This window comes from Phyllostomus hastatus, unplaced genomic scaffold (genome assembly GCF_019186645.2).
Source record: "Phyllostomus hastatus isolate PE091 unplaced genomic scaffold, TTU_PhHast_1.1 phas_contig_1, whole genome shotgun sequence".
NCBI classification, from domain to species: domain Eukaryota; kingdom Metazoa; phylum Chordata; class Mammalia; order Chiroptera; family Phyllostomidae; genus Phyllostomus; species Phyllostomus hastatus.
This window is the reverse complement of record NW_025333498.1, coordinates 20,388,163-20,411,576: the sequence shown is the minus strand read 5'-3', so window position 1 is coordinate 20,411,576 and position 23,414 is coordinate 20,388,163. Positions and strand designations below refer to the sequence as shown.

At 35.0% G+C, this 23,414-nt stretch overlaps 1 protein-coding gene across 6 annotated transcripts in view; it reads left to right on the top strand.

Annotated features, from left to right (window-relative positions):
• Positions 1-23,414, top strand: part of UBR3 (ubiquitin protein ligase E3 component n-recognin 3) — a 212,589-nt gene that overhangs the window by 145,534 nt on the left and 43,641 nt on the right. For 4 of the 6 annotated variants that reach the window (XM_045840779.1, XM_045840481.1, XM_045840621.1 and 1 more), the window contains 4 exons: positions 4,356-4,466; positions 9,731-9,943; positions 11,119-11,255; positions 16,740-16,825. In XM_045840779.1, the coding sequence (XP_045696735.1) occupies positions 4,356-4,466; positions 9,731-9,943; positions 11,119-11,255; positions 16,740-16,825 (547 nt within the window). The remainder of the gene's footprint in view (positions 1-4,355; positions 4,467-9,730; positions 9,944-11,118; positions 11,256-16,739; positions 16,826-23,414) is intronic. The other 2 variants (XM_045840699.1, XM_045840539.1) reach the window with 1 other exon arrangement.

The window sequence follows — 23,414 nt, the reverse complement described above, 5'->3', positions numbered from 1 at the left end:
GAGGTCAGATTTTAAGGTAGGGTTGGATTAAAGATTAGCATATAGGAGTAGTGTGTAAAAGAATAGAGACAACCCTCACAATAGTATATTTCAGAAAATTGCAAAGTGGGCTGAGATCAGGTAGGGGTATTGAGAAGTATTTACAATTGTATAGACTAGGTCTTACTAACAGTAATAGTAAAGTGACAGTCTTGTGGCAGAATCAATGAGGTCTAGATAACAAGAATAAAGAGTATAGAACCTTGAGAGGTGTATTAATGGAAAACAGATGAAGGATAGTAACTTATCAACACCTTGTGACTGAGATACCAGGGGGAACCTATCAAATGACAGTATAACCAGCCAATCAAAGAAGATTATACAGAAAGAAAAAGAATACCAAAATATTATTAAAATAAAAAATGTCGGAAAAGTGAGAAAAAGATAATACAAATTTACATTAACTTGCAAGATTAAAAAAAAAAGAAAAAAAGAAAAAGGAAAGAAAAGCAGAAAATGTAGTGCAGGAGAGATAAATTTGGAGTGGAAAGAATAATATTAGGATGAATGGAAGAGAAACATAAGGGATTGCGAGATAAAAATAATAAGAATTGAAAAATGTCACATAAAACACAAGATAAAATCAATCAACTAACAACAGCCACAAAAACCAAACTAAACCAAAGCAAAGCAAACCAAACCAAACAAAACAACAAAAAAGAGGAAAACACACACACACACACAAAAAACCTCTTGTTGGTTTCTAACTGGCCAGACCAGTTTTTCTGATCTTGCTGGCTTCAGCTGGCTGAGGGACCTTTGAAATGCTTCTCTCTCTCCCAGCCCAAATCTCAGCAAATGTCAGGTACCCTGGCGCTCCCGAGCACACTGGCTCTCTGGATCTCACTAACACATTTTTCCGGACTCCGGGGTCCTGCAGGGTTCCAGCTCTATGATCTCAGGAGGCACCCGCAATGTTTTGGGATTCACTGCGCCCTCCCTGGGAATCGTAAAAGGGCGCGCCCCTCCCCCAAACTTTTGAAATTCGGGGTCTAGGATTGCCTTAAGTGCCTTGCCGCGACCATTCCAGGTTCACAGCGAGTGCGAGACAGTCTTCCCTATGGTGCGCGAGGCGAGCCCTTTCCAGCTCCGTGGTCCCCGCCGAACCGCACTCCGACCGGGTGTTGGCGCTTTTCTCGGCTCCCCCTGTCGGGCTGGCTGGAAATTTCTGAGCCACTACTATAGGAACGCACCAAGTGCCACGTCCCTCCCGGGAATATGGCGCTCGATTCAGGCCTTCGTATGGGGCGCGAGCCGAGCCTGGCCCGATTCTGTGCTCTCCACCGATCTGCACTTCCACCGGGCTAGGGGTGCGGGCGCTCTTCCAGGCTGCCCCTGGTCCTGTCGGCTAGAGGCCCTCACTTCTCCCAAGTCTCTGGGTGGGTGTTCATAGTCCCTGGGCGATTTTTTCCCAGTCCAACTGGCCAATCTGTTCCTTCTAGCAACACGTTCTCCCCTGGAGTTGCTCACCCCCGTATTCGGGGGAGGGAGCAGCAACTACCCTCTCCCGGGAGCCCTGAGGTAGACCCGGGAGCACCGGGCCTGGAGACTGCACACCCCTAGTCCCCGCGCTGATCCCTGGGCCCCTTTTGTCCTGAAGAAGTCTCCTTACCGTCTGGTTTTTCTGTGATCGTAATAATTTTTGATGTCCTGCTTTCAAAAGTGATTCGGTAACCTAGTCCATTTGCTCTGTTTCTCCACCGATCCAAGAGTTTCCCCCCTCTTCACAGAAGCCGAGAAAAACGCTGCCTAGAGTAAAGCCGCCATCTTCCCGAACCCGTATTTCTTAATTATTCTAGCAAAGAGTACCAAAGTTTGGTAGTCAGACGATAGACTGTATAGAGATTTACTATCAGTGGACACTGATTTTGATTATAGAATTAAACTGTGTAGATTCTGCCCTCTTCTGATCAAATGCATACAGTTGACATTTAGAATTTTAGTCATGTTAGACAGTACAGTTACTATTGAAACTGGAAGAGTTATATGTGAGAGATGTAACATAGTAGGGAAGAACCAGAGCGCTGGAATCAGATAGACTTCGGTTTGAACTTGTGCTCTACCGTTTATAACTGAGTTAAATTGGTAAACCTTTATTCCTTTTTTGTAAAATAGATAACACCACTTACTGTGTGAGGTTTTAATAAATATTGAGGTTGTGAATATTCAATGGTAAGCACTTAAGCACAGTGCTGGGCACATCATTGAAGTGTTTTTAAAATATTAGTCTCATATTAGTAAATGTTTTTTTTGAGTCTAGCAGATTAAAATAACACATCTAACAGTTACATTAACAAGTGACTTGCCATTTTAGCTTAACTGCTTTTATTAAAAAGAAAGATTAGCTGTGGCTGGTGTGGCTCAGTTGGTTGGGTATCATCCCACAAAGCGAAAGGTTACTGGTTTGATTCCCGGTCAGGGCACCTGCCTAGGTTGCGGGTTCCTCCCTGGTTGAGGTGTGTGCAAGAGGAAACTGATTGACCTTTCTCTCTCACATTAATACCTCTCCCTCCCTTCCCCTCTCTGTAAATAAATAATTTTTTAAAAGAAAGATTAATTACATCTTCATAATACATTGTCAAAGAGAGCAGCTTGTTTATTAACAGACTACCAACCATTCTAAAATGATCTAATGCCACGATCTGCTTCTACTTCAACTGACTGCAAGTCATAAAACAGAGATGAGCAGGTCTCCTGTTGTTTTTCTGATTTATAACAGCAGGAGCTAGCTCACCTGCTGTGAGTGTTTGATTTATGTTGCTGCACATATATTTAAATCTGCTAGGAAAGCATTTTGCACTGGAATAGTTTCAACTTTCAGATGCTCATGAAGAGTCTTGATTTAATATCAGAACTTTGTTTACTATTGTTTAAAGATGATCTGGTCATTTTTATAATGTATAAATTTCCTTCTAATATAAAAATAAAATTTAAAGTTTTGCTCAATTTTTATGGCTTTCAAATATTTTATCATAGCTGTCACTCATATTAGACCTTATGCCTCATATTGCTTTTGCTTGGCCATCTATTTGATACAGACTCCAGAGGATGAACTGAAGTTTGGGGCCAAGCACTTTTTGATAGAGGCCAAATGAAAACTCAAAATTATTTTGGAAGGAGATGTTTAAGCCTATTTACAGGTTTAAGGGAAGGAATTAGAGAAGAAGTTGAAGATGTAGGAGAAAGAGGAGATAGAAGCAATTAACTTTTAAAACCAATTTCAAATGAGTATGTAGTTAGCTTGTATAATGTTTCCTTTCTTTATTGTGTATTATATTAAACTTTTGTAAATGTTAAGGCACTTTTGGGGGGTTATTAGCCATGTGGAGGATGCATCATGGAGAGATGAAATCAGAGCCAAGAGGACCAGTTAAGAAACTTTATATAAGAATACCCTCCTCGACCCCCCCCACACACACAACAAATGATACAGACTTGAATATTATAATGAAGAGGACAGGCTAACATCATGTGCTATGCAATAGATTCCACACAGTTTGGGAACTAAGACTGTGGTGCAAAGGAAAGGGTGTTATGTAGAATGACTCTTAGCTTTCTGATTTGGTGACTAAATAGATTATACAGTTTTTAAACCAAGAGGAAAGGGAAGATTAATGGAGAAAATGACAAGTTTTTGACACATTAATTTTGTGTTATCTGATGGATGTCAAACTGGAGATTTCTGGTTGGCAGCTAAATATTTGTATCTGTCAGTTTTGCAAGACATCCAGCTCAGAGGGAGTTGAATTTACTGATTAAATCACTTAGGGAGAATAGTTTTAATGAGGAAAGATTAACACTAAGAATAGAATCTTGAGGAATATAAACATTGAAAGAGAAGGGGAAGGCAGAAGAGTCTTAAAAGGAGGCCTAAATCAAATGGTTAAAGAGATGGGAGGAAAACCAAAAGAGAATCTCATTATGAAAGCCAAAGGGAAGTAGACATTTTAAGAAGGACATTGTTAATGTCAATCACTGAGAGATTAAGTACCATATAGGGCAGGTAAAACCAAGAGCAGCATAGTTTACACTGAACTCTAATATAACATTGAGAGCTTATATTTTATGGGGTGGAGAAAGGCTAATTCATAATTATTTTTCATAATGAGCATAGAGTTTTAGAAGCTAAAATTTTGTGGTATTTCTAGTTCAAAGCTATTGCCTTAAGGCTGTCAAATCAGATATTAGTTTATATCACAAAAGTACAAAGTTCACATTAGTGTGATGATATGAAATCATTCAGAGGTTTATGTGGATATATTTGAACATGTTTATACTTCTTTAAAATTAATTGATTTTGTCTTTTTTTTTTAAAGAGTTCTTGTCTCTTGGCAATATCAATTGGCTGGGAAGGAGGTGTTTACGTACAAACCTGTGGCCACACATTACATATAGATTGTCATAAATCTTACATGGAATCCTTACGGGTAAGTTAATTGAATAATTTTTAAAGGTTATATATCTTTTCTGATATTACGTATATCATTTGAACTATCCAGACTACAGTTTTTTCACCTCTTCGACTTCAGGGATTTCATTTTTTCACTTGACTTTGGCGACTGACTTCCATGGCTGTGATTTCATACTTTGCTATTCTAGTTCTGAAATATTAAGCTTTACTATGCTACTGTATTATTTGATTTTTAAAAAATTATTTTATTTTCACTCTTATGTTTTGCTTCTGGCATAAAGATCTCTAGTCCTTTAGTCCTTTAATCCTGTTCCCCTAGTGCATTAGCTCTTGCCTTGCCTTGCTCACCTGTCCTTTGCCCATTCCACTTGTGATACCAGACATTTAACCCACCTCCTTTGATCATAGACCCAGGCAGCTATCTCTGCTAGAAAAAAATCATAAAACTAAGTAAACTAGCACCTCCATAAACTACTGGTTTCCTACAATAGTGTTTCAGCCAAGAGCAGCAATTTTCAACCAGTGTACCACAGCACATCAGTGTGCTGTAAGAATTTCTAAAACATATGACAACTTACTATTTAGTCAGTGTGAATGAATCAAAATTATACCTATTTTTTTATCAGGTTGGCAAAATATAGGGGCTGGCACAAATAATGCCCCCTTTTTATTACAAGATCATAAGCATGTAATTCTGTAACATAACAATATCACACTCTAGCACACCATATGACATTTAAGTGCAATGTTCAAATTAAAACCATAAATTATTATAGTCATATAATTCCCTACCAACCACACTTAAGCAGGAGTTACTTCTGCTTGGACTCTATATATATTTTTTAGTGTGCTGCAAAATTTAAGTAATTAGATTTTGTATGCCATGATATGAAAAAGGTTGAAAATTGCTGGACTAGAATCACAGACTGTAGTTACTACTTATCGATTTATTTATCTGTCTTTGATTAGGTTTCTCTTCCAGTCTCCTTAGCAGCCATTCCAAACCTTTGCCTTCCCTATCCCACTCTTCGGCTACATCCCAAGATCCCTTCCCTCTTACCAGAAAACAGTGGTTCTCTTTCACATACTGCTTTAGCTTCCTACCTTGCTTTTCTATTCCTTGATAAATGACTGCATCTTAAAACCAATCCTTTCTTTTCTAGTCTTTGAGGTAGTATTCCTTCTTCAGAGGAATAATCTTTATGTTTATGCCATAGTATTCCATTCCCATTACCACAGGGGCTTTGATTTATCAGTAAGTAAATTTGTTTTCTCTTCATCTTCAGTTTTTCTGCCTGGTCTGTCCCTTTTCAGTTCATAAAGACACCCAAATCTGCCATTTAAACTTCCTTCGCTTGACCTTGCATTCTTCTGTAACTGCAGTCTTTATCTTTTGCTCAGCTCAACTTCTTAAAAGCATGGTCTACTCTATTCCCATATTCCTAACTCAGAAGCAGTGGATTTCTCTTTCCCTTTTCTGTTCCTTACCTCTCACATTCAGTCACTTACCAAATTCTACTGATTCTGTCTCCTAACTCTCACTCTTTCTGCCTTTATTATTCCCACTCCTGCTGTGTGTATGCCTTTATCTCTTCACTATTGCATTTGCTTTCCTATCAATTTCCTTATTCCAAGTCTAGTTTAATCATGACACTGGTCTTTTTAAAATGTAAATCTGATGATTTATGGCTTAAAGATTCTATACTGACTTAGTCCTGATGGGATAAAATTTACTCTTCTTTGAATGGCATTCAAGGCACTCATTCATCTGGGCTTGCCTTTTCCTTTGGCTTTATCTTCCATCATTTCAGCATTGAGTTAATTAATAGCTCCATAAGCACATTATTCTTTTTTATATGTCTTTATTCAGTTATTTATTCAACAAATATTTATGCAGTTCCTATAGTGTTCTAGGTACTGTGATAGATCTTCAGCATACAGTAGTGAACAGGACACAGTTTCTCTTAAGGAGCTTACTATGCATTAAGTGAGATAGAAATGAACAGGTGCAGTATATGTGCTAAGTATTATGAAGTGTATACAGCAGGGGTGTTGAACTGATTTTCACCAAGGGCCAAATTGGCCTTGTAGTTGCCTTCAAAAGGCTGAATGTAATTTCAACTCCTTAACAGTTAAGGAGTAGTTACATTTATACAGTCCTAAAATTACATTTGGCCCTTTAAAGGCAACTGGGAAGCTGATGTGGCCCCTGATGAAAATGAGTTTGACACCCCTGCTATACAGGGTCTCATTGGAACATCTGCTAAGTGCTAGAACATTTCATGAAGTGAGGTGCTTGAGTAATGAGAGAGAAGACTAGAGAAGTAATTAGGAGTCATATTGTAAAGGGCTTTGTGGTCCATGTAAGGAATTTGGACTTTAGACAGATTCCTTACAGAGATACATTAAAGCCATTAAATACTCCTAAGCAGAGATATGACATGCTCTAAAAGTTTATTGTGGTAGTTGTGTAGATTGCAGGGGATTGTTGTGGGATTGCAGAAGAATAAGAAAGAATGTGGTGATATCATTTAGGAGGCAAGAGATGATGGTGGCTGGGCTTGGTCATGACAGTGGAAATGGAGAAGAGGTTGGATATTTGAACTGTATATAGAATATGAATATAAGACTCTCTCTATATAAAGAGTCTTGTGAGAGATTGCATGTACAGCATAAGAGACAGGAAGGAATAAAAGTGAGAGGTGATGGTGATCACTGAATGATTTTGACTTGTAATAAGAATCTCACATTAGGTAAATCATACTGGCAGCACTGTGGTTGAGAGACTGGTTAGGAGACATTAACAGAGGGGCAGAAGAAGAAAGTGCATGGAAGGATTGATAGGATTTATTAACTAGATATTTGGGGTGGGAGAAGTCAGGAAGCTGAAGCAGCTGACATGACTCTCTTCATTCTAAGGCAGGAGTTATAGCTTTTTTTTTTCATAGAGTAAAGGGGGAAGGCTGGGGCAGATGAAGGGACTTCACAAGTGAGGAGGTGGTTTTGAAAAACCACTTTGGACTTGGGTGAGAGAGTGCTTCATAGGGTGTTGGAGCAAGATTGCCATGCAGTATTCTGGACTTCTGAGGTTAGAAATAGGTTGTGGAAGAAGTTATTTCAGTTTTTTCTAATAGCATTTGATTTGTAGAACCAGAGAAGTCATACATTGGATTAATTTTGTATGAAAGTTTTGTTAGGTATGTATGATGGAAGGACATGTGGAGGGGAATGAGAAGTATTGACTTGAGAGTTTTTGAAGTGGTAGGTCATGATGTATAGGCACGACAGGAATGGCCTGATAAAATGGGATAAAAAAGGAAGGGACTAAAGGAGACAGGAGTTGGCAGTCAGAATGTAAGATGTGTGAATTAGCACTTTCAGATATGGATAATTTTGGGTCACTACAGGACAAGAGTGTGGTCCTGGGAACAGGTGCTCATAGGAGCTGATTAGGTCAAGGAGTTGAAGGATTCAGATGCAAGATGCATTTTTGATGTACACACTGAAGTTTCATAGGAGGGTGGTAGGACTTGGAGTGATGAGGAAAACTGATCTGGTACCAAAGTCTTCATGTGATTGAAGGCAGTGAAGGCTAGTAAAATGGAAGGAAAATTGTGGCATCGTTAGATGACACAAGCCACACAGAGAGGAGAATGCAAGATTAGAATGCAAGAGGAGAATGCAAGATCTTGAGCCATCACAGTAGATGAGAAGCCTGATGCGATGTGAAGATGAAGGGGAATGAGTGATGCCTCAGGAAATCTGGGGGGCCTCAGGAAAGAACCAAGTTTCAAAGAAGGTGAAGAGGATGATGCAGTATTCTTTAAAATTAAGGCTGCAGGGAAGCTTATTACAGAACGTCCCTCAGTGACCAGGACCACTGCCTCTGCCTTCTAGTACACTCTTCTTTCGTATCTCTAAAACTTTGCTCACAAATTTCCTCCCCTGGGAAGCCTTCTTTGTTGCATTTATCACATTATTATTATTATTTAGTTGTTTCTATCTGCTTTTACATTGTTTGTACCTCAAGTCAGATATATCTTAACTCCTTATGCCATCATTTGACACATGATAGAGTTTAATAAGTGTTTAAGGAATTGGATTTAAGAAGACAAGGTGTTGCATTTTTAAGAACTTGAAAAACTAAATGTCACAAGTAAAAAAAATAGAATTCAGTTCTATTAGTCAAAGTATTTGAGATCCAAGATGTAGTGAAATGAGCACTAAATTAAGAGTTGGAAATCGTAAGTTCATTCTGATGTAGTCATTAACTACCTTTTTAAACCATAGGCAAATAAATTTATTTTCTTCGTATCTTACTTTCTCATTATTTTTGTCTTGTTAGTAATAATGGTCATATGGTTGCATTCATACATACACATAATGGATTAAAAACACATTTTGAGATGAAGCATTAGGTAAGTTAAAAGAATAAGAGAGACTGCTGGGAAAAAGAGATATGACAGGGCTGCACAACAGCAATGGCCCAAAGGAGCAAAACAGGTGTGGGATGGTGCCAGGCAAAAGGAGGGAACAGGTGCATCAGCCTGGATTCTTATCTTAAGTCCTCTGCTTAGTTAGCATGCATTGCAGTCTCTCATGAGCAAGAGCTCATGTGCATTATGTGTCTCTTTTTGAAGAATTCTTTCTCCTCTTTCTGTCAGAAATATCTGAAGGAAGGTGTTAATTCCCCTCTTATTACACTTTTATGTTCTGAGTACTCTGAATCTTCCCTCTGTCCATTAATCCTAGACAAACGTACCATGTAAAGTCTAGTCAGTTGTGTTCAGCAATTAAGAAACCTTAGAAGACACATCACATTTTTTTTGGCTTAATTTATGCTCAAAAGCTGTCTATCCTCCCTACATGGGCACTCAGAGAATCTCCCTAGTAATCACTGATAGATTATGAAAACAGGAGCCAGGGAGTAAGAGAAAGGTGATCCACTTTAATGTGGCCTACTTTTTTAGTTACTCTTTATCTTAAATCCACACTTCAGATTGATTACATCATTGCTTGAATGTTTTAGTACTGAGAGAAGAGTAGGGTGCTTAAGCTGTTCATTGGTGATGGCAACTATTGCATGATTGCCATGATATAAGAGGTGATTTGATAACCTTCAACAGTTAAATGAGAGATTTTGTTTATGTTTTTATGACATGTATTAGGGATGTCTTTCTTTTATATGGCTCATTTATTTACTATAAAATGTAGTGGTATAAATTTTATTCTATGTTAAGGTGTACATCATACATCTGTTATGTTTATTTCATCTTTTAGAATGACCAGGTTCTTCAGGGGTTCTCAGTGGACAAAGGAGAATTCACATGTCCTCTCTGTAGGCAGTTTGCGAACAGTGTCCTTCCTTGTTATCCTGGAAGCAATGTGGAAAATAACCTTTGGCAACGTCCTAGTAACAGAAGCATACAAGATCTCATAAAGGAGGTGGAGGAGCTGCAGGGACAGCCGGGAGCTTTCCCAGTAAGCATCATTGTAAGGCAGAAAAAACCTGGTTAACTCAGCTCTGCTTTTTAGCTTTTATTTTCATTCTGTTTTTAAATTACTCTGGGCCTTTATACATTTAGTAGAAATTGCTTTTAGAGGTTTTATTCTTTATTTGTGGTTATTAAAAATAAAAATGAGTAATAGAACAAATTTTTTTTACCAAAGGCTGTATTTTTCCTTAGTCTAAATTGTTATGGTTTTAATATATATTTCTCAGATCATGAAATCCCATAAGCTTAGATATGGTTAAACTTTTTAAAGATGTTGAAATGTTTAAAAACAAAACCAAGTAAAGAAACTATATCTATGTATCTTGCAATGTAAAGCATAGTCTAATAATTTAAAAATATGTCCATTAAGTATATTAGGATTAAGATGATATATTTATACATATACACAGATACATTTTATGTATGTATAATTATAGATTTACACACACATTTGTGTGTGTATTGGATGAAATATTGTATATACTTGATTGAACCATTCACCATAAGTCAGTCTATTTTACTGTGTGATTTAGTGAGTGAACCCATCTTTTATCCCATCCAGTAGGATTTATTTGATTTAAATTCAAATATTTCACCTTTATGATATATTTATGATGTTGTATTTCTTGAGAAATGTGACAGCTATGCCTGGTTTATGCAATAAATTTATGAAAATTTTGAATATTTGACTTTTGAAACAAATTCATTTTGGAAGTTACTCAGAATCCCCTCCTAGCTATCCCTTTTCTCAGTTGAAGACTAATTTTAGAGTCTGTGTGCTTTGTTGTTTTGGTAATTCTAAATTTTTACATGTTTAAAATATGCTTAAAGTAAGGGACATTGATATCAACCTTTGAAAAATGAAAATAGGTTTTTTATAAACATGGGAACTATTCAAAAATATTATTTTAATGACATCCACTCATTTGTTTATAATGTAGTTTGTGTGGTTAGTTCATGGTTGAGTTATATGGTGTTAGCAGTCTCAAACATAAGAGAAAATATTCTTTGATCTGTTTTATCTTTCTGCACGAAATATATTTATAGCAGATAGCTAATGTACTTTTTAAATTTAATTTTCTAGTATGTTCATATGATAAACATTGTAGTGTTAGACGATTAGAGAAAACTGAATATAACTAAATTTCGTGGTTTTGTTTGTATTTTTAACAGTCTGAAACTAACTTAAGTAAAGAAATGGAATCTGTAATGAAAGATATAAAAAATACAACTCAGAAGAAGTACAGAGACTACAGCAAGACCCCAGGTTCACCAGACAATGATTTTCTCTTTATGTATTCTGTTGCTAGGTAGGTGTATATAGTATATATTCTTATATTTACTCATTATTGGTCATGTTTATTGTTTTATCCATTGTCATTCATATTTATTTGAAGAAGGCATATTTTTAATGCTAGTTGAAATTACGGCTAGTTTTAGAACCTCCTAAAAGGACTATAAAAGTATAGTTTTTCTTCATTTTTCTAAAGAGTCTATTTTAATGAAATATTAAGTGTCATTAAGCATTATGCAATATGTGGGAAAAGTATGTTATTAACATTTTGAGACAGATATCTATGTCAGAGCATGTAAATATTATATGTGAAGAGTGGTGGGAAGAAATCACTGTTCAGCCCTGACTGGTGTGGCTCAGTGGGCTGAATGTCATCCTGCAGACAAAGAGGCCGCCAGTTCAGTTCTGCATCAGGGCACATGCCTGGGTTGCAGGCCAAGTCCCTGGTTGGGGATGTGCGAGAGGCAATTGATACATGTTTCTCTCCCTCTCTTTTTCCCTCCTCTCTAAATATAGATAAATAAAATATTTATTAAAAAAAAGAAATCACTATTCGAGCTCTGTCAACAAGTGATAATATTGAGAACTAAAACATTGCACTATGTTAAACACTATTTATTTATTTAAAAAATAACAGTAAGAACTTATTTTGTTTTAAAGTAGTCGAAGATCTAATAAAATCCTTGAAGACTATAGTTGGTTAAGTAAAGGAGAGGAAGCATAAGATTAGGCACATCCCAAGTCTCTGTTAGTAGCTAGCCGGAGGCTCAAGAAAGCACAGGTAAATAACTCGCAACTTTCAGACTAGGTAGGGTTAGTCTAATTGACTGAGTAGGCGTTCAATATCTAAGAAATAGTTCCAAATAGGAATTTTAGAAAACTTAATTGAATGAAAATGAAGAACCATAAAAGAAGTAAATAGGGAAGAAATGGGCCCAATTAGAAAGTTGTAAACATGTTCTGCCAGAACTGATTTTCTTGGCCCCTGTTATTCTCTAGAAGCATGCTTCATATTTGTCCAAGTAGTGTTGTCATAGGCAAGATTTAGAGAGATAATGTGACTGGAAGTCATGCAGCAGATTAGTGGCAGAGTTGGACTAGAGATCTCCTGAGTCATGCTCTAGTGTTCTTTTAGTTCCTAGCCTCTTTCTTCCTCTCCTGTCTTCAGCTGTTATAGGTCATAAATGAATGTAGCTCATCATGGCCATTCTCTTTGCCCCATTCCTGGAGCAGAGCATAACGGAGGGCAAAAAAGTTATGTGTCGTCTTTAGAACCCAGGAAAATTCTGGAACCAGATTCAGGAGAATTGCAGCAAGCATGTTAGAACTCAAGATAAGGAAACACTATCTTTGGTTTAAGAATGCAAATGCTGGACATAGACTGATATAAAAGGATCTAATGAATTGGGAAGTAACTTTCTAGTCTGCACATTCATGACTGTTGTTATTTATTTATCCAAAATACTTTGGGGGAAGATATAACAGTTAATTTAACATTTTGTCTCTGGATAGTTACCAATTGCATACTTGCAGTAAAATACACTTTATGAGTAAAGTGAATTGAATATAATTTATTTTTTAATTGAATATAAGTTAATTTCCCAAGGTTTCAAGGTTCTACAAAACTTTTGTACTCTATTGTGGTAATAATGCTGTAGAAGATTAGGGTGAATGTCAGTCAACTCAGTTATGATGTGTGTGTGTGTGTGTGTGTGTGTACACACACAGTCAGTCCTCCACTACTCAACAATGGGACCTGTTCTGAGGAATGTGTCCATATGTAATTTTGTTGCCATGTGAATATCATAGAACATACTTACACAAACCTAGATGATGTAGCCCACACACCTAGGCTGTATGATATAGCCTAGTGATCCCAGGCTACAAGCCTATACAGTATGTTACTGTACAAATAAACACAATATTAAATCAAGTACAGGAAAAAATAATACAATGAACAGATACAGTAAACATGAGATACATAAGGTGGCTGCCAGTATAACATGGTATACTGTTTTACAGCAAACCTTTTTTTTATGACTAGAAATCATGCACTCTAAAATAATGACAAAAAGTGTGGTATAGTAAATGCATAAACCAGTAACATGGTTTCTTATCAAGTATTATGTACTATCCATAATTGTATGTGCTATACTTTATATGACTGGAAGCATAGTAGGTTGTTCACACAGACAAACCTACAGGTTCACCACAGACACATGAGTGATGTATTCTGCTGTGATGTTAGGATAGTTATGACATCAGTAGGTGATAGGAGTTTTTTAGTTCCATCTCATCTTACAGGGTTACTGTGGTATATGGGGTCCATCGTTGCCTGACGTATTGCTATGCAATGCATGACTGCACACATGCACACTTACGTTGATTATATATTTATGCCTTTGATTTTATTAGGATCGACCTCATAATAAAGTCATGGTTGAATGGGAATGATCTATATATGGAATTTTGCTATAGAAAGATAAATTCAATAATTTGATTTAAATTTAGTTTAGCAGAAGTTTTTAGATTCCTTTTTGTTGGTTTGAACTTATAGAATAAAGCTTGCTGTGATAATGTAAGAGACTTTTCAAATCAACATATTTTAGTTTTTCTCTTTTATAGAGAAGCAGACAAATGTCAGATGTTATTTACTAAAGGTATACATATAGAGAACATGCACTCTCTCCTCTCATACTCCTCAGATCCTTAATGATAAACTCTAAAGCAGGAAAATAATGATTCTGAGTGAGAAAATATATAATGCTTAAAAACCTCATTTTCCTTTGGTTAACATTACCCAGGGCATTGCCAAGTTTTCACAGTGAGATTGCATGCCTTCTCTAAGTTTTATTTAGTCATTAAAAAGAAAACAAAAACCAAATTGACTCAGAAAACAAAAGCAGGAATTGAAGGAGGAAAAGTATTTTGTAAATTATTTGAATAGGATGTAATTTTCTCAAGTTAGGTAAACAGATTCTTTATAATTATCTTATGCCTACCATATAACCTTATTTCATAAATATTTATGGTTATAGATATGAGTATTTTATGCCTAAAAGGTAGGTATTAAAATATTAATATCAGAAATGCTTAAATATTTAAATAAAATATTTAGAAATAAACTTAATTTGAATTACTTAACATTTGAATTAAATATCATGATTCTTAAATATATAGTTGATTAGAATGTACAAGTTTATTTATTTGACATTAGTAATTTGAATGGACTGCAACCCTAGTTTCCTGGATCTGAATTTCATCCTGCTGAATAAGCAATTTTGTTGGCTCTTTGGGGAGCTCCAATTTTTTGATGTTTAGAAACAAAATATTGCTAGTGGGTAACTAGCCTATAAAATTATTTCCTTTAATGATTTTTTTAGAGCTTTTTTTGTAGGACAGTGAGTATATCTTTGTTTTTAATTTTATTTGTATGGTGAAGCCTTGGAAGATTTTTTGAGGGCAGTAAAGAAGAAATTGTTGGAATGCCCAGAAAGCTCCTGCTCCCAGAACATCTTTATTTTAACATCATCCATTTAGGAGGGCAGGAAAAACTATTGTGTTGTGATTTTCAGCAGCAAAGGAAGGTCAGGAATGGTGCACAAGATAAATTTGTGTCTTCTTTTTTCCAGCAGTGTCAAATTAGAAGGCCAATTTTGTTGTAAATGAAATAAGGAAAAGCTGATGGTTAGGGCCTCTGATGTTGATTTTTAAAGTTTTAGATAATATTGAATGATATTAACCTTTCGATAGATAGTATTTTTTTTAATCCAGAAAGGATGTTGTGTAGGAGGTTGTCCTACCATTATCTGAAATAATTCACTACATTTAGTAGTTTTTTTCCAAGAATTCTTTAAAATAAAACTCCTAGTAACATGTTCGTCATCCTTTAAAGTATCTTATTTGATTATTGAATAAACAGAATTGTTCTTGTTTTTGTATTTTAATGAATATTTTTGCAAATTATGTTGAAATAAAAGTTGACATTCTAGTTCTGAGGTTTGATTATAAGAATCATGTTTCTGGTTAGCTCTTTTAAAAGTACTGTCCAGGAAATCTTAGTTTTTGTAAGAGAATATAGCCATTAATTTTTTCCTACAGATTAGGCAACAGAAGATTTGTGAAAACAAAATGTATTGATCTCATTTATATTCCCCTGATGAAGGAACACATGCTGGTCTCCGCTCGCTTTCTGTCCACTAACATGAAATCCTTGTCCCTGCTTCCTTGCTGGTAGGTTTTTAGAAGTTCAGTGAGCAATGCAAATCGCCTGAAGGGTGGAAAATTTCCTTGTCACACAGATGCCCTTATCAGCAGCAGCCAGATGGAGCTCTGAGCAGAAACATTATCAGTGTTAAATTGCTTTTCTTCCCCCTCCTGACTCACTGCCCACCCCTAGCCCCAACAACTAGATAGGATTAAAGCATTCCTTTAGAAGTGGGAGGCAAATGTACAGATTTAGGAATATTTAATATTTTGAACAGTTTGTGTTTATAAGTAAATATATGAAAATAACATTTTGAAACATTCTTGTTCAAAATACAATCACAACCAGTTCAAAATGTTTTGTTTTAAATAAAATAGCATAATATTCATTCTTGAATTCACTTGTGAAGAGTAAGTTTGAAACTTGGCTACCTAATTTTTTTTAAGAGGGGGATATAGCTGACTAGTAGTGTTAAATGCATATTTTGGATATAAACATGTTTATTCAGTTTTAGTTGTGGCAAATAAAAGTATATTTAAGTTTATTAATACTCTTGAAGTTAAAATATACATAATTTGTCATTCAAAATTTTTACTTATTATTTTGGCAAAAATGGCTATTTTTTGTTACTGTTTTTGAGTAAATCTCTCGATTCTGTATCTGATTTTTGAAATGCCAATTTACTAATTATTGCTATTCTGTAAGTTAATAATTGCTAAATATTTCATAGTTTCCGATCTATATGAACAGTACTACTGATGCTTAGCAGTGTCATTAGTTAGACAAAGTATTTTAATAAAACTGTAATTTTAAAAATCCATATAAAGGACTGCTGTTAATTATGTGTTGTTGCTAGCCACTTTGATGTCAGTGATTTTGCTTCTTATATTGATTTTTAGATGCCCTCTAAGCTCCGCTGATAGAAAAACTGGTGTGCCCTTGTGTTTGTATGACAGTGGCCACCTACTTAGTGGCTAACAGAGTAAAAATTCTTCAGATTCATTTGCAGGTTTATGTGGTTATTTTCCTTATGGCCTAGTTTTTAGTGTTTGCCAACATTTGGCATTTCAGTTACACCATGATGTGTATGCAGTTTTGCAGGTATAAACATGAACATATAAGTAAGGACAGATAAACTGTCTCTTTTTTATTTCTAAGTATCAAAAATAAAATTGTACTGATAATGCATGAAGAACTTTATTATTTAGGTTGATTCAGTTGTATCAGTAAGACAAATAAAAAAATATTGCTTCAGCCTAATGACTGAGATACACTATAATGCTTTACTTACAGAACCAATTTGGAACTTGAATTAATTCATCGCGGAGGCAATTTGTGTTCAGGTGGTGCGAGCACAGCTGGCAAAAGGTCTTGTTTAAGTAAGTATCAAACAGGGTTAAAATTTTAAAAGTTTATGTTTATGGCATATTGAAAGCATATACAGACAAAGTGATTTTTTGTTGTGTTTTCAGATTCTTTTTATGTTAATCTGCTTTAGTAGTGATTATATACCTTAAATAGTTACTCTTGTACTTAGAAGAATCATGAATAATCTGCTCTTTTTGTACTGTGATTACTCAGTAAATAAATGCCATACTAATTGATCAGATTCACATTGGTTCTAAAATAATATACCATTCTTAGGACAATAAAAAATTGTCCTTGAACTTGAATTCTTTTGAAGAATTTTAACATTGTCTAGATTTAAGAAAATCTTTTATAATGACAATTTGTACTGCCCACAGAGCCCTGTATATAGCTGCTGTTAACACAAAAAGACATTTTTACTATATTTTGGTATGCATGTTAAAATGCATTAAAGTTGTATATATTTGCTTTTATTTATGAATATACTTTATATTGTAAAATGGCATGATTCTTTAATACTTTTTGTAAGGGTATATAGTTGGGAGAATTGTCATTTGGAACTAAAGTAGATTTTTATGAACATGGTTTTGATGCTATCTCTATTTAGTTATTGTTTAGAGAATCAATGTGAATTCTGGAAATAATATTGTCTAATGTCATGTATAGCTAACTACTGGTTCCACATTACTGGAGTTAAAATATTACTTAATGTGATTCGCACAAGAAATAAAAATTGTTTAGAATACATAATATAATCTTTTGAAAAATAAATATCTTTTCTTAAGTGCTAAAATATTAGTAATTATAAAAATTGTCAGTACATATTGGTTTTTAAACATATATGTACATTATTTTAAAAAGATATATGCCCTGGCTGGTGTGGTTCTGTGGACTGAGCTCTGGCCTATGAACTAAAGGGTCACCAGTTCAATTCCCAGTCAGGGCACATGCCTGGGTTGCGGGCCAGGTCCCCAGTAGGGGTACTTGAGAGGCAACCACACATTGATGTTTCTCTCCCTCCCTTTCTCCCTTCCTTTCCCTCTCTCTAAAAATAAACAAATAAAACCTTTTAGAAAGGTAAAAAGATGTATATGTGATTTTGGAATGATTTCAAAGCAAAAGACTAATCACAACTAACTTGAAATTTCCACCATCAATATACAAGCGTAGGAAATTTCAACTGAGTTTTAAAATTCTTGCTAGTTATATTAGATTTTGATATTTTATTTTGGGTTATTACTTGATTCCTAGAACTTTAATGTTTTGAAAGTTATTTTTTTACTGAGTATTTAGTACTTATTGTCCCCCTTGATGTATGCAGTTAAATCCTACTTATACACAGTGATTTGGTATTATGCTTAATGGGGAAGTTGTTGGTACACAGGAGTTTTAGCATATAGTCTGTTTGAATTAGAAGGAAGTATAATTTTACTAATATAAATTATTTTTTCATTAACTTATTTTCAATTGCTGTTTGGCATTGACTGATAATATTCCAAAAACTGTTATAATAGTAAGGGTTTAATAAAGGAATTTTAGTTTTATGTTCAAAACTCTATTTTTTCCTCTTAGGTATTTAAATTTATTCAGAGGTTTATAAATGATGAATTTATTCAGAATCCTAAAATTAGTAGTAAAATTATAGCAGTAACCACTTCAATTATTACACTCAATTCTTATTTAAATTATTAAATTGATAGTTACTTCCAAATTTTCATTTCCTTTTAATTCCCCCTTTAGCAAATAAGAAATTATATTATGCCAGTGCAGAAAAGGTCATGATAAAGCACATCCTAAATATAAGTTAATACTGTTTTGAGTTTTCTTTTATTTTTTTTTAAATCAATTATGTTCTTTTTCTTTCAGCTTTATTGAAGTATGGTTGATAGTGAAAAATTATATATATATTTATGATATACAACACAATATTTAAATTTTAGTTTTCATATGATTTGTTATTGTTCAATTGCTTATGCATTATTTATCCCATTATAAAAGTGGCCCTATTAAGTCATGTATGTAGAATATATTGTATGTCATATGAAATCCCACCATTTTTAAGTATATAAACTTACTGTATTTGTTTTTCTTGAAGCCTAACTCACACCTGATTTAGGCTGAACACCAGAACTTAAATCGATGGTGTTTCATAAGCTCTTAGATCAAATATGTCATTTTTTTTCATCTTCCAATAGAACTTTAATGGTACTATTAAACAAAAATTTTGTCTTTTTCTAGAGACTCCTTATAAGTCAATATTTTCCTTTTCTCATTCTTTAGCTCTCCATTGCCTGTTAAATATCTCATTACAAATTTTTTAACATAACTTTTTCCCATTTAATTAAGTATTGGTTAATAAAATTATATAGGTTTCAAGTGTACAGTTGTGTGATACATTACCTGTATATTTCATTGTGTGAAGTGTCTCTTTTTTCCATGATATTTTGACATAAGAGAGTGAGAAAATGCTCCACTAATTAAGCAAATGATAAGGGAAATTTCACTTTTGAAATAATGTTTCTTTACAACTTTTTGATGAAATTGAAGATTAGTTTTGTCAAGAAGGATAAAATGAATTTTGTCTGAACAGCTAGAGTGATGCCTGATAGGCGATTACAGGCATGCAAGCCCAAGTCAGGGTCAGAGTAGAAAGTCAGGGCAGGGAGGAAATTGTTCTTTCTCTGACAGTAGAACCAGAAAATGCTACTGGGACATTTATACTGAAGAATCAAATAAAATCGTAGTGCTCATGTATTCAAGCCAAAATTTTAAATATTGAAGTAAAATGACCAGTATGTAGTCAAAATAAGAGTTCACTCTTAAATATGTGTCTGGGAAATTTTTCACAGTAAAGTATGAGCAAAATGGATTCACATAGTAGCATACTATGGTATTTTGACAATACCTTACATATCTAGTTTTAAAGTTTGTAAAGTACTTTCACATAAATCATTTATCTCTTTTTCATAGAAAAGGCAACTAAAGTTCATGGTGATTGCTTTACCAAGTCATACAGCTGGCAAATGTCAGAATTTGCACTTGAACCCAGCTCTTCCGACTCTGAGTTTAGTTATGTATGAAGTATCCCTTGCCCTTAAGTGTCCCAGAGGATGCAGAGCCTTTAAGAACTTTCACTCATGGGCTTAGTCAAGGACATCCTAGAGCACATTGTTGCCTTGGGGTCCTCACAGGCTCTGCCACACTAACCCTGCTGTTATCTTGTCTGTTTTCTTCCAGAGAAATTGAGATTTTTCTCCCTGTGCTAATTCAGAGATTGTTTTTTCTTTGACAGTTATTTACTCACTGATAATTTACATTTACAGGACTAAAATCTTGAGGTGGAAATGCAGACCAAGTTAAGTTTATCTTAGAGAAATTTTAACAGTGATAAAATTTAAGGTAGAACAAATTTATCAAAGTCTTTAGGAAGTGGGGAGGGTTGGGTGGGTGGGCTGGAATGGGAGTAAAAGGGAGAAAACTGTACTTGAACAATGATTAAAATTAAAAAAAGTCTTTAGGATAATTCTCTCTTTCATATGTATTTCTGTCTTAGTGACTAATATGAGTTATATGAAGAAATAATATACCAGTTTTCAATTTCTTGCACATCCTGAAATAACTGACAGAGACACAGATTTCCAAGCTCAATGAACATCTGCTCAAAAGCATTTTTAAAAGATTTTCACATGTAACAACTTTGGGTTCAGTTTCCTTAAGTGGATATTCCTGTAGACATAAAAATTGGCATAATGGTGTTTCATGTGCATGTATGGTATTCATAGTCATACATGTAAATCTATTGATTTTACAGTAAAGTAGAAGTTGTTTTTATGTACTTTATAGATTTTCCTGTGTGTATGTAAAATAGTCTTACTTTAAAGTTGATAAAGATGGACGGTATTGCTAAACCTTACTTGTTTGTTCCAGCTGAGACTTCTTATAATGAAATTTTAGGGTTTTGTTTATTTTTATAAGGACAGACCAGTCTTTTAGTGATGTTTTCTGTTTTAGTAATGATATGTCTCTGTTGTAATTAAGCACACAATAATGCCTTAGATTTCTCACAGTTGGAAGGAAAGCATTTGGTGAGGTATTTCAGAAAAATAGAATCCTTTGTCCCATGTAAGCTGTTACAGCCACTAGCATGGGGAGGAAGGCGGGAGCAGTCGGTCCGGCACTGCTTCCGTGGGGTGGATAGGTGTGTCCCTTCGGGAGCAGTGGACTTAAGGCTGATTAATTGGCCTATTTTTGGTTAGTGATCCAGTGTGTTATAATGAGAGAAAAGGATGAGTATAAATTCTTCATGAATTTTATGCTTACATATTATGATTTTTACAAGATGGTTGACTTATTCATATAATATTCATCATTCTTAAAAAATTGTATTATATGTTAAACACTGCTAGCCTAGGAAGTACAAAGAGGGAATGACACAATTGTCTTTTTCAGGGAGAACTCACCATGTAATAAGAGAGGAATGTAAGGAAAAGATAATTACAGGGCTGTATAAAAACTGCAAAAACAGTTAACTCAAGGTATAGAGAATGCATAAAAGCAAGGGCTGATTACATCTGTCTTAGGTATGATATTAGAGAAAACTTTACAGAAGAGTGCTTGAGCTGGTGATGAATTGAATTTTCTTTGAAGACAAGAAGGTACTATTCTAGGCTGAAAGTACAGTTTGCAAAAAAAAAAAATGAGATAACATGACACATTGTGGAATTACTTGGGAAGGGGAAGGGAGGAAAACAGGTTAAGAAATAAACCTGACATCCCTGGCTGGTGTAGCTCAGTGGCTTAATGCAGGCCTGTGAACCAAGGAGTCACTGGTTCGATTCCCAGTCAGGGCACATGCCTGGGTTTTGGGCCAGGTCCACAGTAGGGGGTGCATGAGAGGCAACCACATATTGATGTTTCTCTCCATCTCTTTCTCCTTTCCTATCTCTATAAATAAATAAAATCTTAAAAAAAAAAGAGAAAGAAACTGGAAAAAGAAGATAGGGATTAGCTCATGAAGGGTATTCCATGCCTGTTACTTCAGTGGTTCATGAACCAAAGGTGAGATAATATGAATAGATTTATTGTTTACAGGTATTGGAAGAGGGTGACACAACAGATTTGAAGCTGAATGAGTACTCTTTTGAGTTATCCAATTGAGAATGATGTAGTGGTGTGGTAGAGCAGGAGAGGTTGGATCATAGGAGGCTGAATGAATAGGACTGGTAATTAATTAGCCATGGAAGGCAAGGATGTAGGAGATGACTCTCAAGTTTTTCCTTGGATGTTTGTGTGGTCATTGATGTCATTTACTCAAATAGGGATTATAAGAGGAAATGAACATTGAAGCTGGGCGGGGCTATATAATCTGTTTAGCTTTGGATATATATTGATTTTTATGGTGCCTGTTGAACATCTGAAGTGCTAGAGAAATTTGTCAGTGGTAAAATTATAGGTAGAGGTGGAAGTCTAGCTTAGGTGAAGTAGTGTATGTAGAATGAGAGGCAAAGAGGACTAAGAAGGGATCCCTTTTCCTTCCTTAGGGAGAATAACACGTTAGGGTTCAGTAGAGCAAGAAGAGCATATACAAAGTAATTGAGAAAGTACTGGGGGAGAACCAGGGAAGAGTGATACCAACAGTTCAGGAGAGGAGCGAGAAGAGAGTTAAAAATATATGTTAATATTTTTGTAGAGTATTAATTTTATATGGAGGCCTGATGTTTCTAAAATAGTCATAATCTCCAATTTTAGGTATAATATCTCAAGTTTATAAATATTAAATTTATTGTTTAGAATTTATTCCTAGAAACCATATATGTACATACATATATGTAAGCATACCTATCTACACACCTCAGATGTGTGTTATTACTGTGACTTCTATTACTGTATAAAAGCCCAGAAAGGTGGTATTATCCCCTTTTTACTGATAATAAAACTGAGATAATTTGTCCAAGGACACATGGCCGGTACAGAGCTTGGATTCAAATCCAAGACTTCTTAGCTCCTGCTAGACAGTGGTATCTCCTGTACATATGTTGAAATCACATAGCACACCTGTAAGTTAATTTAATGTTTTTCATTTCCAAACTCTTTTATAAATGTAGGTCTAACTTTAGAAATTTAAAATGTGTCGTTCCAAAAAAGGAGTTATCTATTCCTTTTACTACTGTTATTCAGAATTTTAATAGGCTTTCCTTTTTTTATTTAAAAGATTTTATTTATGTATTTTTAGAGAGGGGAAGGAAGGGAGAGAGGGAGAGAAACATCAATGTTTGGTTGCCTCTCAAGCACCCACTACTGGGGACCTGGCCTGCAACCCAGGCATGTGGCCTGATTGGGAATTGAACCAGTGACCCTTTGGTTCACAGGCCAGTGATCAATCCACTGAGCCACACCAGCCGGGGCTTAATATGCTGTCTTGATATAATTGTTTTTCAACTTTTAAAATATCATGCACACAGTTGGTATTTAATAAATTTTTTCATTTTTTTAGTTTTTAACTTTCTGATTATGATTTAAGTTTTCCTTATCCTGTATCTACTACTGTCAGTATTTGTTTAGTATGTGATATTCTTGCTGCTATAGGAGTGTTAGAGTTCA